Source organism: Antennarius striatus, chromosome 18 (assembly GCF_040054535.1).
Source record: "Antennarius striatus isolate MH-2024 chromosome 18, ASM4005453v1, whole genome shotgun sequence".
Classification (NCBI taxonomy): domain Eukaryota; kingdom Metazoa; phylum Chordata; class Actinopteri; order Lophiiformes; family Antennariidae; genus Antennarius; species Antennarius striatus.
This window is the reverse complement of record NC_090793.1, coordinates 12,992,733-13,007,913: the sequence shown is the minus strand read 5'-3', so window position 1 is coordinate 13,007,913 and position 15,181 is coordinate 12,992,733. Positions and strand designations below refer to the sequence as shown.

General features: G+C 37.5%; 1 protein-coding gene across 1 annotated transcript in view; it reads right to left on the bottom strand.

Moving 5' to 3' along the window:
• Positions 1-1,489: 1,489 nt before the first annotated feature.
• The window catches only part of LOC137612684 (pituitary adenylate cyclase-activating polypeptide type I receptor-like), a 30,551-nt gene continuing 16,859 nt past the window's right edge, over positions 1,490-15,181 (bottom strand). The window contains exons 5-13 of the mRNA XM_068341333.1: positions 14,927-15,024; positions 13,072-13,204; positions 11,399-11,552; positions 8,095-8,155; positions 7,914-7,983; positions 5,662-5,756; positions 2,493-2,622; positions 2,253-2,294; positions 1,490-1,935 (exon numbers count right to left, since the gene is read on the bottom strand). Of these exons, the coding sequence (XP_068197434.1) occupies positions 1,795-1,935; positions 2,253-2,294; positions 2,493-2,622; positions 5,662-5,756; positions 7,914-7,983; positions 8,095-8,155; positions 11,399-11,552; positions 13,072-13,204; positions 14,927-15,024 (924 nt within the window). The 3' untranslated portion in view covers positions 1,490-1,794. The remainder of the gene's footprint in view (positions 1,936-2,252; positions 2,295-2,492; positions 2,623-5,661; positions 5,757-7,913; positions 7,984-8,094; positions 8,156-11,398; positions 11,553-13,071; positions 13,205-14,926; positions 15,025-15,181) is intronic.

Sequence of the window (15,181 nt, the reverse complement as noted above, 5' to 3'; positions counted from 1 at the left end):
TGGGCCTTGGAGACAAGCATGTAGAAATATACCTGAGAGTGGGAAAAATTTTGGAGTTATGGCTACTCATCACATCCCTTAAATCCGTGTACTTGTTTCTGGTGCTCCAGATTTCTTTTTCAGCATGGGTAAAGTATGTAGGGGCAGAGCAAACAGAAGTATCATTCTGAAAGTTCATCATAAAATCACAGTGAACTGCATCACAGCAGTCAATAAAAAAATTAAATAAGTGCCACAAAATGTCCTGCATGTCATGTAATAGATTGTACCACAACAGTATGTTGACAGTTCAGTAAGAAGCAGAGTGCAGGGGAGGGCAGCCGTATATGTGCTAACAGAACCCAGTGCCAACAATTGAGACAAACAAACAAGCACTTCAGCTCACACCAACCTAATGTCTTACAAAACTTGCAGCATTTTTTATAGTCGCGCTGTATGGAGTGATTTTAGCCAAAGGTCCTGACACAGCACTCCCAGTTGTGAGGCTACTGCAGTTTACAAACCCTTGAGTGTGTATCCAATGAGTAGGCATGAAACTGGAGATGGATGAAATTCAGCTAATTCGTATTACACATTTTCCAAATTTGTCAAAAAAAATAATGACTACGTACAAGTTTCCAAATCTAGAGTTGATCTTGTAAGGATTTTTCCCTAGTGTAATTTAGTGTACATTATTCAAATGATTATGAAGTGCATTGTGTGGTATTGAACATTTCTGTATAGGTTCTCAGTCATTCAAGTCGATGTAAATCAAGAAGAGCAAATAAAAGAGTCAACTGGTATGGCATAGCTAAACAGTCCCACATAAGGCTCTTTACCCTGCATTAGTCATGATCCATGAAACCAATATCTTTTTTCATGTAGATAAATTATTGATAAAAATGACAATATCCAATGCTACTTTGTGTTCAGAACCATTTTAATGTAACTTTATCAAATAAATACTTTGAGCTGTTTCGTATCAATTTGGTATGTCATCGAGTTCACCTGTGTGAAAAAATGTATTACATCCAACCGAAAAAAGGAACATTTAGAAACAAGGAGTAAAAAACAAGACTAAAAAGATTTAAAAATACTATTTCAAAGATGGCTCATCAAAGCAGACAGCGCTTGAAGAACTCTTTTTAGACTTTAAAATGCTAGTGCCTATATCTTCAAACACATGAGCAAACACTAATACTAAACACTAATACATATACTGTATATGCAGGTGCCTCTGTAACTTCATACTAAACTCTCTCTGGCAGCAAATGAATTTTTGAGCACACCTTATTTGTCTCACACATTTGTTTGTGGTATAGTCAGCCCGCCCTGAAACAATGTTCTTCTATTCAGTGCGCCACAAATTAGACAAATCAGACTAATGTCATTGTTATAACTGTTTGTGTCTGAAAGCCTATTGAATACCCAGTGTTTCCACAGCTGCCTTCATATAATCCTTCATCAACGAATACATGTGAAATCCTCCACCTGTGAGGTCAGGGCCGTCTCTGTTCCGTGGCTAAATCCTTCAATGTAACCATGAAAACCCAACTAATCAAGAATTGAGTTTTATTATTCAGACTGTTTTTGATTGTAACTGCTATAGAAGGCAAGCCGTCCTGCTGAGTTCAAATGGTTGTAGCTGTTGCTATGTTACATAACGTATCCTGAAACATTACCTGTTTTACTCACAAGCATTCATTCATTTTTAGTTTATCACATCAGCAGGTTGAGTGCTGCCTCTGATTTTTTTTTTTTTTTTTGCTTGGCATTCTCTCAACAACTTCCTAGGCACAGATAGTCTCTTAAAAATCATACTGAAGATATGTTGGAAGGAGCCCTTCTGAGCCCTCCATGGGCTCTTATTGAGATCTGAGTGATACTTCGCTTTGCTGGAGTGAGATGTTTTTGATTGTGACACTTTCGCAGCCATCTCCGCAGCTCTGTTTGAACCTGCAATGAGATGAAGTCACATGCAATAATGCATTGGAGGCAGAAAAGGTTTAACTGGCTTTGTAAAAAAAAAAAAAAAAAGTAAAGGGGACAGGATCAACACCTCATGGTCCAAGTTATTATGTGCACTTCTTTAGCAATGTTATTTGTTACTAAATTTATATATATATATATATATATATATATATATATATATATATATATATATATATATATATATATATATATATATATATATATATATATATATATATATAAATATAAATATAATATATAAATACGTTTGTATGACAAAACTGTAACATTAATGTACTTACTTCTCCATTCATGAAACAGTAAAGCAGTGCCACAACAAAACCCTGTAACATAAGACACACAGTATTTCTCTCAAAATCATAATTACCAATTTATACATACATCCCATGTAAATTAATACAGGAAGTGTTGGTGCTGTATGTCTCAGTGTAAAAGCTTTATTGCAGCTCTTGAGAGCCTCCTACTAGAAGCAAATAATCTTTGTAAACTTTCTGTACCACTCCTTCTCAATTTTTTCTCACCTGAAAGGATCCCAGCCCCAGTTCAATGTACAGTCTGGCTGCCACTCCGGTGTTCTCAGGCAGGAAAGCAAATACTGTGTAGTGCATCCCAAACAAAGGGATAAGAAACAGCGTGGATTTAGCCAACCTCCTGTGGGAAAAAGTTGAAAAATTACTGAAAGAAAGGAACATTTTAGACAGATTTCAGCTAACATGAAGGAATAACTACCAATTCAATGCAGTAATGATGTAACAGTTGAAAAACAGATGCGTCTGCACATTATCTTGTTATTTGATGTTTCAAAATTTCACAGATAAGATTTGCATCATGATAGTCATTTGATAGTTTCTTAAGAAACTTCAATTACTCTGATTAAAATTATCACTGCTGAAACATCAAGGATATTGATATATATCAGGTTGCAGGATTGTGTTTTACACTTGGGAACTTTGTCCTTACATCATAGATCCATATGACTCAGACTAAAAGAGTTGACGCCCTTGAAAGTGTGAGGATTCACTGAACTGGAGAATCCTGTCATGTGGCAACAGAAGAGACTTCTATTTCTGGAATCCATTGCTATTTATATGTGCTGCTCTCATTTTAAATTAATTGAGCTGAGCTGGAATCTGCACCAACCAAATGTCAAAGGGAAAAATGAATCAATTCTCATCTCATCTCCCAGAGCAGATTCAAATAGATAGCAGTATTCCTCCTGAACTGTATGGAAAAGTTCAGCAATTTTATCACTCTCTCTGTCACTTTTTTGACACTCAGTGTTGCTTTCATAGGAGGTCTTTTAGTTACAAGCTAACATTAGTGTGTTACCCAAGATTTGTAATGCTAACAAGTTCCTAATGACATTTCTTACATGTTGATGTGCGGCAGATAAGCGTCACAAACTATAATGTCTACAATGTAGATACCTGTATTTGTCTTCAGTCTCACCCAAATTGCACGGATAATGTAAATGTCACAATCGTACCAGAAGCCACATCTATTGTTACAGCCCAGCTCAGTTCTAAAAAATTCTAAGGTAAAAAAACAATTTTTAAAGGTTAAAATACAATTTAATAAACCAAGGATTATTTAAAAACCTCTGCTGAAGAGAGTTTCACAAAAATAATACATAGACCAACAGATGCTGCTCAATCAAATAAAGGAATTTAATAAAAATATAACTTCTACCACAGGGTTAGACAATCTGTCTATTGTTATAAAAGAAAAAAATAGAAAATCAGCAAATTTGGAGGTGCCAGGAAGGGAGGATGGTTAGGTGTAACCAAACCGAGAAAGGGGAACAAAGCCGAGAAACATACACGTGCGCGCACATGCACATGCACGCACATGCACATGCACATGCACACGCACACGCACACGCACACACACACACACACACACACACACACACACACACACACACACACACACACACACACACACACACACACACACAGAGCCTACACATGTGCAAGGCCATAACATACATTTATTTATATTTGCCAGTTATTCAATATGAAGTCTAACGGGACCTAGATTGAGTTATTACTTTAAAGCTCTTGGGTCTAAGGAATTCGTACACGTGTTCCTGTGTGCCTTTGGTAGTTTGTTCCAGCTTCCAGAAAATAAGTTTAGCAGGATTATACTTGAGAATGCATTCACACTTGGCAACATTGGTCTGTTCCAGTTTTGCACTAGTGCAGTTTAAATTGAAGTGTGAACACTGCAATTCCTAACTCGATGTGTTCTAAACAAACTCTGCTGTGGTTTGACTGAAATATGAATACAGCACAGATAAAATTCCAAAACATGGTATGTGAACTGTCATCTCCTTGCGGAATTCTTTTATTGATGTTTAACGGAGGAGGTTCTTCTACTTTATTGACTCCTTTAATGTCAGTAATAAAAGTGTTTTTCTGCTATATATCAGAGTATCAGAGTGCTATATATCAGTGTATGATGAGTGTTATATGCACTATACCACACAATGTAGTCATATCAATGTAGTAGTCTTATATCCATTAATGCTAAAATTTTGGTATAAGACGGAAAGTCATCAAAGTTTTTGCATTTTATCCTGAAATGGAGTTAGATTCCAACCGATCCACTAAATATTATGTCTATTCCATCTAGCTTTTTTTTTTTTTTACAACACATTAAAGCACAGCATTTATAGATAACAATGCTTCTGTTATCGTCAATGGTCTACAGATAGGCAGCTATCATTTTATTTATTTTATTTAAATGAATTATTTATTTGCACCTGTATTTTTTCCAAATGTAAAAGATCAAATGCTGCAACAAAAATATTGTTTTCCTTACTGTGAGTCTTCTAGTCAGGCAGTATCTTCTTTGGAGGCAAAAGGATAAAATTTATTCTTTTTGTGCTTTTCATCTTTGAAAAAGAATACTGAATGACAATATATGACTGGAGTTTCAATTGTTATGCCTATTCTTGCAGGAAAGGGACTGTGAGGAAATATAATAAGTTGGTTTGAGGTGCTGGTTCGCAGAGAAACAGAAAGTTGCGAACAAATCTCAGTGCAATTTTGAAATAACTAAAAGTTACATTCCGAGATTTTTTTTTTTTCTAGGCAAAACAGAATTTTAGGCACGGTGGTGCTGTGGGTAGCGCTGTCGCTGCACAGCTAGGCGGGTCCAGGTTCGCGTCCCATTCTGTGCGGAGTTTGCATGTTCTCCCCGTGTCTGCATGGGTTCTCTCCGGGTTCTCTAGCTTCCTCCCACCTCCAAAAACATGCGCTTCAGGTTAATTGTCCGTTCCAAATTTCCTGTTGTGTGTGACTGTGAATATGCATGGTTGTCTGTCTTTGTGTGGCTCTGCGGTGCACTGGCATTGTGCCCGGAGTTTGCCCCACCTCACGTCTTAAGCCAGCTGGGATAGTCTCCAGCTGCCTGTGACCCGCAGGCAGATAAAGCGGTTTGGAAGATGAATGAATGAATGAAAACAGAATTTTAACATTTGGTTACTTTATATTTTCCAATGTAGCCCCAAGAGGGCACAAGCCAGCCACTTTATATTTTCCTACCGTTAGAATATACTGTATGTCTGCTGTGCAGACATTTGTCCTCTGTGTTACCCTTCAGAAAGGTGAATGGATGAGCGTATTTGGGACCGTAGTCTGATACTGTTAGAGCAAAATAGAGAATAAAAATGAAAAGTTGTCTTACATGAAATGCCCAGTGTCATTGTTTCCAGTCATGGCTGAAGATTTGAGCTTTTGAACCAGGATTCGGATCACATTGACAAAGATGACGATGTTGACCTAATAGTGAAACAAAATTGAACAATTGTTCAAATTGCAAAATCCACACAACTAACACAATGAGAAAATAAAAGCATATCTTTCAACATACAAGATTGAGCTGAAAACCAACTACAACCCCAACCTCACTCAAATAAACATGGTATATCTTTTATCATTTCTCTACAAGTTGATGTATTGTGCATAGGGCTATAATAACAAATGTTCACTTTCCCTTAATTATTTCCATGAGTTAAAAACAAAAAATCAAACTACAAGGGATGGATTACACCATTACACCCATGTTTTTATGAGCTAATACAGTACAAGCTGCAAATTAGTAGTTTACCCAAGTAACCCAGGACCGAGGAACATTTCATGAGATTTCTTCTTTAAGAATGTTGCATATTGTTGATTTATGAGTTGCAATAAAATTTAGAACACTGCATGGCCCACTTTCTCTCTCTCAGAGACGCTAAGGTGTCCACATGTAAGCTGTACTTTACACTATGTTTATTACCTATCCAAACAGCCTCATTGTAGAGTGGCATGTAATCTACATTAAAAGGAGGACACTTTCAAATTTAAACAAAGTACAGATACAGGGGTACAGATGTTTCCTTGGCATTTGCAGACTCTAATGCCAACCAAACAGACTCTTGCAGACTCTGACCTCAATCTGTACTGCAAAGAAGCCAAGTAATCATCAAGACATATTTATTTAACTTACTGGCCGGTTTTCTAAAGCTTCAGTGTAATGCAAACACTGAAGTCAGTGCCCTTGCATGTGTACATAAACTTGGCAAATAATGGTGGCTCTGATTCGGCTTATGAATTTAAACAAGCCACCTAGAACCCTTTAAAAATTCATTAATTTTAACGAGCATATCCTGGCAGTATTAGCCAATTTAAAGGTCCCATATTATGCTTTTTTTACTTCATGTCATTCATCTGCCAGATGTCCAACTACACTTTATTTGAAATGTCTTGCCTCAATATCTTTGATTGAGTGTGTGTTAAGGGGCGTGGCTCCGAGCTCCCTCTATCTCCACCCCTCTGAGGTCCCCTCTGCATTTTGTTTACATGTGCCACGTGAACGCGCCCGCACTACCGATTGATCGATCGCCATAGTCTAGTACTTTTTTTTTTTTTAAACTTTAAATAAGGTATTTCGCTCTTATTTTTCTTATGTTTGTCTCTATTGTTAATAACTGTTGATTTCTCTGCACTAAGCGTGGAGCTGCTTTCTCAGTCAGCCGAACGTGACTCCGTGGCTCTTTGGGTGAACAGGAGGTGGCTGATCATGCTGAGCGAAGCTAACGAAGCTAATGCAGTGTGGCAGCTAAGAGGTAAGACAAAGTGTATGAGTTCTGTATATTGAACTGTTGGCTGTTGGGCGCCGTCCCTACTTTATTGGGTCCGCTAACCTACAGGTATGTCACAGTGAGGGGGGGGGGGCATGTATCAATGGAGCACTTTACTCATAAGCAACTATAAATAAGATCAAATATTCTCTCTCTCTCTCTCTCTCTCTCTCTGTGTAGTGTGTGTGTGTGTGTGTGTGTGTGTGTGTGTGTGTGTGTGTGTGTGTGTGTGTGTGTGTGTGAGGCTGTTTGTTAATGAGTGGTGTAGTTGCTTTTGATACACTCAGCTGCACCCCCCCCCCACACACACACACACACCTGACTGAAATGGAGCTAACTAGTTATCCAAATGCTAGCTGACTTCAGCAGCTTGTGAGGAACTTTCGGTACCACACACTGCTACTGTAGCCTGAATGAACTCCACCCCTGGGATGACCACGCCCATCAAATCAAAATATGACTCAGGATAGGTCAATAATGCCCAGTTTGTGACATCACAAACAGTGCCCTAGTAAATCCAATCATTTTTATTCTGTCCGGGCATGAATTCCTAAAACTCCAAATATTTAATGATGCAGGAAGTGTTTGTTTTCCATATTCTTAGAGTTCATAGGGTTAGGAAGGACCACTATGTATTTTTAAAGACCTGAAAAAATATATTTTTCATGATAAGACCCCTTTAAACAATGTATGCTGTACAAAATGTGTGTAATTATCAACAACTAATCATTTAACTTTATATATTTTTATATTAAAAAAATGTTTCCCTTCAAAGAACATTATTAGTGATAAAGATTCACCACTCTGAACTCACCAGTAGCGAGAGTGTTATTGGTCCTTTAATAATCCACCAGATGCCAACATTGTCTGTGTCATCCCAGCAACTGAAATTGAAGCCAGCTATAATTATTTCTACTATGATTATAGCTGGCTTTCAAAGTTATTATTAAAGTCAATAACAACTTTTTAGCTACTGCACACATATGGATACAAACCCTTTGTTATCATAGAAGAGTCTTGTTGACGCCCAAAGAATAAGAACTGTTGACGGGAGCCCTGCAATGCAAGAGCAAAGGTTCATTGTAACGCATTACTTTACCGTCAAACAAGTCCAGTCATGTGCGGTGATGTTCATGGGTGGTGAGGCACTGACTTCATCATAATCAAATGAAGATGTTTACAAATTAACCTACAGTGTAGCTTATTCAACAGTAAGTGGGTTATTTCTAAAGTCTCATAGCAGAATTATTTACACATACTAACTGTAACACACAAATAAGCACATTTGATTAAAAAACTTATGTTATTATGTACACATTTTTTATATGTTATGTTTACTTATAAATGGAGTCCATGCGCAGCTCCTTCCGAACAAATGCATTGAAAAAATTTTGAGTTGAAATATGTAATTCTCCATTTTTATAGTAAGGCAAGGCGAGCAGAAAACAAATGAATGGCTTCACTTGACTCGCTGACTATAGATTGTAGTTTGCTGTCACTTCTTCTGCGGCCGAGGAAGAAGAATCCTCGGCCGAATCCCTGGGATCACCAGCGCCCCCTACCATGAGGCACAAGAACTACGTGCCTCACTTTGTGCCTATTCCCAGCGGTTTCAGGACCGCTCAACTCAAGAAAGACGTTACACACATTCAGTTTTTGACAAAAAACACTGTACATATATACATTTTCTCAAATTTAGTTCATACAGCAAACGTGTTTGAACATTTTAATAGCGATTTACAGAGAGACAGCATTACGGTCTCACTGTATAGCATGCCAGCACAGCTAGTCAAGCCATTGCACAATCCATTGTGAGGCACGGCGGACACCTGGTGCCTCACCACAGCTCTCTTCTCAGTATTTCAGCGGTACATTTTTTATTTTATAATGGCAGGTGAGGCCGTGCCTCACTTGACGGCACGTCACTGGATAAGTCTATTTTCACATGTTTCTCCTGCTTTCATGATTTTTTTTTTCAGCATATAATAGTTGCTTATGCAGAAAATTAAATGTGTCTGTCTCCCACTAACATTTCCACCGAAGAAAAAGAATCAGACACCTGATTGGATTCAGCAAGATACTTCCTATCAGAAATGATAAGACATACCAAAGCCTCTGTGGACACTGACTCAGCACCACAAACACACACACACACACACACATACAAACACAACAAACATCCTACTGTGTAGCAACTCATATCCTCAGGCAGGAATATTTAAGTCCAGCTTTTCCTCAGTATAAATTTCATACCTTTATCTCTAATCTAATCAGGTTACAGTATATGCATTGGTTAATATACTGGTTGGTTCACATACTGGAGCTGAACGCAGAATTTCATGTGTTATAATAACTATAGACACTTTCAACCTTTTATCTTTATCTGTAGGTGGCATGCACCACTTATAGAACACCCTACCAACAGTTTCTGACGTGGGCTCTGAAACTATTTATTTTCTCATTTATTTAATTCATGTTATTATTCCAGATTCAAACATTCTTACTGGTCTACTTCTTTTCCCATTTCTTTATTTTGAAATTTGATTGTCTTTTCTTTTTTCTTTTTCATTTTCAAAAGCACTCTGAAAATGAAGATAATCATTTTTCTTGTCTCTCTCAGCTACAGTTATGGAAACAAATATCTGAGTGAAAAGGTTTTGTTATTTCACAGCAGGGACGCACAGCAAGGCTGTGATGCTTGTTGTTAAGATAACACATTTTAGATCATTTTTCAGGTTGATGTTTGCAAAAAAAAAAGACATACATTAGGACATGCCCGGTATTACTAGATGAGCCACTGCTGCAGGAGATCTGTAAGAACTATGCTCATGTATGGTGTCTCTGACCTTTTAGCACAGGTGCTAAACCAAGTTCAAGAGGTTCTTTTAAGCATGCATATTACAGCCAATGTATCATGGCCATTAGCGTTACACACTTTAAAGATGCATGATGATGGAATGTAACATATAACTGCATTTTTAACGACACCGTCCCTGACTGATATGGTCCACAATGATACCTCTGAGGTTCTGCTCCAGTGAACAGAGAGGGATCAGAGTATTCATCCTGCTGCTACGCTTCACCACTTCCTGCCATAGGTTCCATTTATTGCCTTATTAGAAATTCTCCTGACTACCTCATTTTTGTCAGAGATGGTCAAGCATTATAAGGTATTGTCTTATAATTCATGAACAGGTCAGCATGACCTCCAAAAACTTTGTTTTCCACGTTGCAAGTTCTATTGGCTTTGGTTTAGGAAAGCATCTCTCTCCGCATCATCCATTCAGGTAAGCTGCCGTTTCTCACCATTGATGTCGGAATAAACACAACTTGTGTCTTCCTTGCCTTTAGTACCCTTTTATCAAAAACATAAAAATGGGAAAGAATAAAAACAAACAAAAAAGGACAGAATAAAATATAAAAAGGGGAAGACAACAAGTATCTGAGCAAAACATGATAACATAGATGGAATGCACTAACAACAGTTTATAGATCTCAGGATGCAAAAGAAAACAATGAGAACAAAAGGAGAGCTGGAGAAACTGGAGCAGGAGAAGACACTATCGCTGCCATCACTGCTATTACTGTACTGCTATCACTGGTATTGTTCAAACTAGATTTTACGATAACATTTTTCTGACTGAATTACTTTCTGAGAATCCATTTCCAAACCAAATCTGAATGTGTTATGTAGTGCAATAGCCATTACCATTTCATTCAAAGCACTGTAATTCAGCAATACCACAAAAAACTGGATCAATGATTTCTCACTGAATCACTACTTCTCTAAATTGAATACACAGTAGCTGACATCTCTTTATTTCAGTATGCTGACTTTGTCTTGCTGTGTTATGGAATTTAATAAATTACACAGTTAATGACCAGTGTTGGAATGGTGGGATAGCCAGTTTGCTCAAAATGACACAAAGAAGTGCTGTTCAAATTTTTCAACGAGGGGAAAAAATATTATGGGTTTTAGGAATCTTCATCAAAGACAGACAGCAAAGTTTGAGATGGTATCCATACAATATGGAACCCAGATGGTTGGTGCATAAGCAGTCAAGTGCAGTCCCTATTTGGGGTTGATGGAATGCAAATACTAATTTTTTTTTTTCCGAGGGCTTGATGACAGTATTTTCATTACTTAAAAAAAAAAAATCTATCCACCTTACAGTAGTGCCATGTCAATATTCTGTTTAAACATGATTATAATAGATGTGCACATCCGACTGTCGCTGGATTCTCAGTCGGTCACAGACTTGCCACCCTTACATGACCTCTTCAGTCATACCTACTCACCCCAGCCAATCAAGATGTACCACCAAAAGTATTTCCTCTGAGAGACAAAAGTCAGGGCTAGCAGAGTCTGCAGATACATGCCCTCCACCAGCAGCCAGAAGTAATTGGCCAGGATACTGAACTGGAAAAAAGCCACAGCTGACTTGCATGCGATCTGGAGAGGAAATAACAGTGTTACAGTTATGATACGCTGTTGGCATCAGGTTTATACAATATACAATATGAAATCCTCTTCTATATATAAAAGAAAAAAAAATACCCCAGATCACAAAGTGTTAATTTTTGTCAGTTCTATGCACAAGAAATGTGCACATTTTTATGTTGTTCTTATTGTCAGTTAAATATAGGCTGGTTTCTGAAATTTATCTTACAAATTCAGAATATGATGAAACTCAGATCATAGTTAAACACATAGTGGTGGAACATCACGAGTTGTCCATGCCTGAGAATATATGTACGTATGCCTGCATGTACAGTATGTATGTATGTATGTATGTATGTATGTATGTATGTATGTATGTATGTATGTATGTATGTATGTATGTATGTATGTATTTATTTGCTTGTATTTATTGTCTAAATGTGTTTTTAATGTACATTTTTATAAAGGCATAAACTGTAGCAGTTCACATGGTGTGTGCAGACACAAGGCAGAAGGAACAATATGGATGTGGTTGAAAAATATTCTATAATATAGTAAGCAATCAAAGATCAAAATCATAAAGTAGCTAAAGGATGAAGATGAAAAATCAGGCAGGGAATCTTGGCATCTACAAAAGACTCGTAGACAAACAAATTTTAAAAACTCAATAGCAACATCAGAAACCAGATGGCAGAAAATGATCAATAAAAAACAAATAACCTATTCAATCCATTTAACACAAGGAAAATTACACTAAAACTTTGGCAGAAAACAACATACAGGCTAACTACTCTGAGAGATTAGATAGATACCATCAGATAATCACTTACTGTGGAGGGAAAAATGTAGAAGAAAGACACAGACCACCAAACATGAGACAGGCAATGTATAGGTGCAGAGGGAAATGGAACAAAACAGAACTGAGTACATGGAAAACTTAAACAGTCGCGTCAAGAGCAAATCAAAATAATGGAAATTAACTTTCAAATTGAAACACCAAACAAAAGCAAAAAAATGGAAAAATCACCCTGCTGAAACTGCTCGTTCAACCACAGAAATGCGACAGAAATGAAACCTTTGGAACTTTTTTTACTATAGCAGCCTAACAGTATTCATTAAAAAATAAACGTTAATGCTTTCAAGCAAACTCGAATTTAGAGCAATTATTCAAAAAGTTATCTTATAGAATATAAAAAAACCCATTCCCACACCTAAACGCCACATCGACTATTTTATTGACCTTTAATAAACAATAAAATAGTCACTTAAAATTCACTGCAAGTAAAAGAAACAAGTAAAGCACTTATAGTGTAAGAAGCTACTGTGTTACCATTTTGCTTCATCATTTTGTATTTTTTTTGTGTTTAAACTATACCATTCCTCGAATAATCCATCACTGTTGTCAACTGATGGCAAACGTTTGTGAGAAAAGAAAAGAACCATTCATTAGCTCGTAACATCTTTCCGTTTTTTCTCCTCTGTGGGAATCTGCTTTATGATGGAAAAATTGTGGATGAGGTAGAATCCTCACCGTGGACACGAAGCAGTGGTCCAAGGTTTCATCAGCAAACAGCACGGTGTCTTTAATGAACACAGCACTGGCTCTCAGGATGAAGGAGGAGAACAAGTTGATGTGGATGTAGTTTCTGGTGCAACGGAATTTTCTGAAAGAGGCAGAAACACAAATTGAAGGTCTAGAAATCCAGACTGCCACATTTCAAGGAAACTGCTGACTCAGTGAGAGTGTCATAAGGTCGCAATTTCAATCCTAAATCAATGCAAGTCCCTACGGTCATTGTGTTCTTGGAAAAGATACTCAACGCCAAATTGCTCCCAGTTTTCTAATGACAGTGTGACTGGCAGATGAAAATTGCTTCCACCGCTGTATAAATCAGTGAATAGTGGGCTGTGTCAGTCCACAAAGTCTTGGACTGGGGACCAGAAGACGCCTTTTTGTTTGACGCCTTTCTTTTTTTCCCTCTCAGGCCTGACATCAATACCAAGGAATCTCACAGTATGTGGAAGTGTAGTATATTCAGACAATACGAGGCTTTTCTTCCCACCAAGTGAATACAATGCACCTCAATAGCGACTTGTCAAAAAATCAATGAGAACGACTGAGACAGGGGCCATCAAATCTGAGCCAAATGGACATGTGAGCCAAAGTGAAACCACAAGAGATTTATCAAAATTGTCTTCTGACATTATAAAAATTATAAGTGTCAACCAAGAAATTTTAAACATCCATGACACAGCCAGCTCAGATGAGCCTGCAAGTACTGTGTCCTACAGCGGCTAAGCTGCTAAAAGATGCTGTCATCATCTGCTGGTGCGTACAATGTGCACAGTGTTTGAAGTGAAAACACCTCCTTGTTGAATTTGTTGTCTTTCAACTTGCAGACTCCCTTAGCTTATATACTCAGGTAACAATGAAATAACAGATGCAGATTTCATGTCAATTCATGTCAATTACACTTTCCACAAGACAGCATTGCATGTAACTTGCACACAAAAAAGAATAATTTTAGCTAGACATAGATTCACAAGTTAAGCATCTGGCAAAGGTATCGAAGAAGAGTTTGCATGCAAAGACAAAATCTTTTTCTTGTATCCTTACAGTATAGACACTGGATTTTTTTCACTTTTGAGGTTATGTTTTATTTTGAGAGGCTGTACATTTAATTTCAATTTCAGAATAACATCTATGTACTTTGATTGTTAAGCTTGGCTGTGTCTGATAGAGCTCTACATCTACTGTAGATTTCCTTTGATGTCTGTAAGAGCTGAAACTACTCATTACATCCCGCTTCAAAGTGGTGATGAATTGTGATTGTCAGTGTTTGTGTGTTCGTTTGTTCTTTTGTTCATCAGTATGTCCACCAAATATCTTTGCAACCATTGCAGATAGAAAGATGAAACAAAAAGTGCATTACACAGGCGACAAGGGAGATGAAAATGAGATGATGACCTTTAAAAAAATAGGTCAAGGTTGAAATTTCTACTTTTGTACACTCAGGAATTGGATAAGACAGAAAGGGAAGGGAGAAGGCCAGTGTGAGTGAGACCATAGATGAAAGCTAGTGCTTTGATTAACGACAGTAGGTCAGAGCACTAGCTTTGATCTTTGACCTATGCAAGTACGTCGGGGTAAAATTTTGAATTCAGAGGCGTTGCGGGATTTTGCAGTCTGTGACTGCATTCGTTCTAGTTTAGAATGCAATTGTAGAGTTGAAATGTTTGTTAAATGTTTTGTTTTCTTCAGTCCAGAAAATACAGTGAGCCTTTATTTTCAGGGATCTATGACAAATGTTCAGTTTATTAAATACATACTTGAGGTTAAGTAGGCAGTGCCTCACTCATTCAACAGACAAAGAAGTTGGTCTTACCTGAAAGCTGTGAACACCGCTATGGCTGTAATGAGGGAGATGAGTGAGGTGGCATAGCCCACAGTGTAAACCTGTCTGAATGTGGCGAGGTAAATCTTCTGGATAGTGACAAGGAGAAAAAAAAAAAGAAAATACTCCTCATTTGTCATTATATCAGCTATAATCACCTAACAGCTGACAGGTAGCATATGAACAATAAAACCAGGTGGAAGGACTAAACTGTATAGACTGCACATTGTCTCACTACAAAAAAGA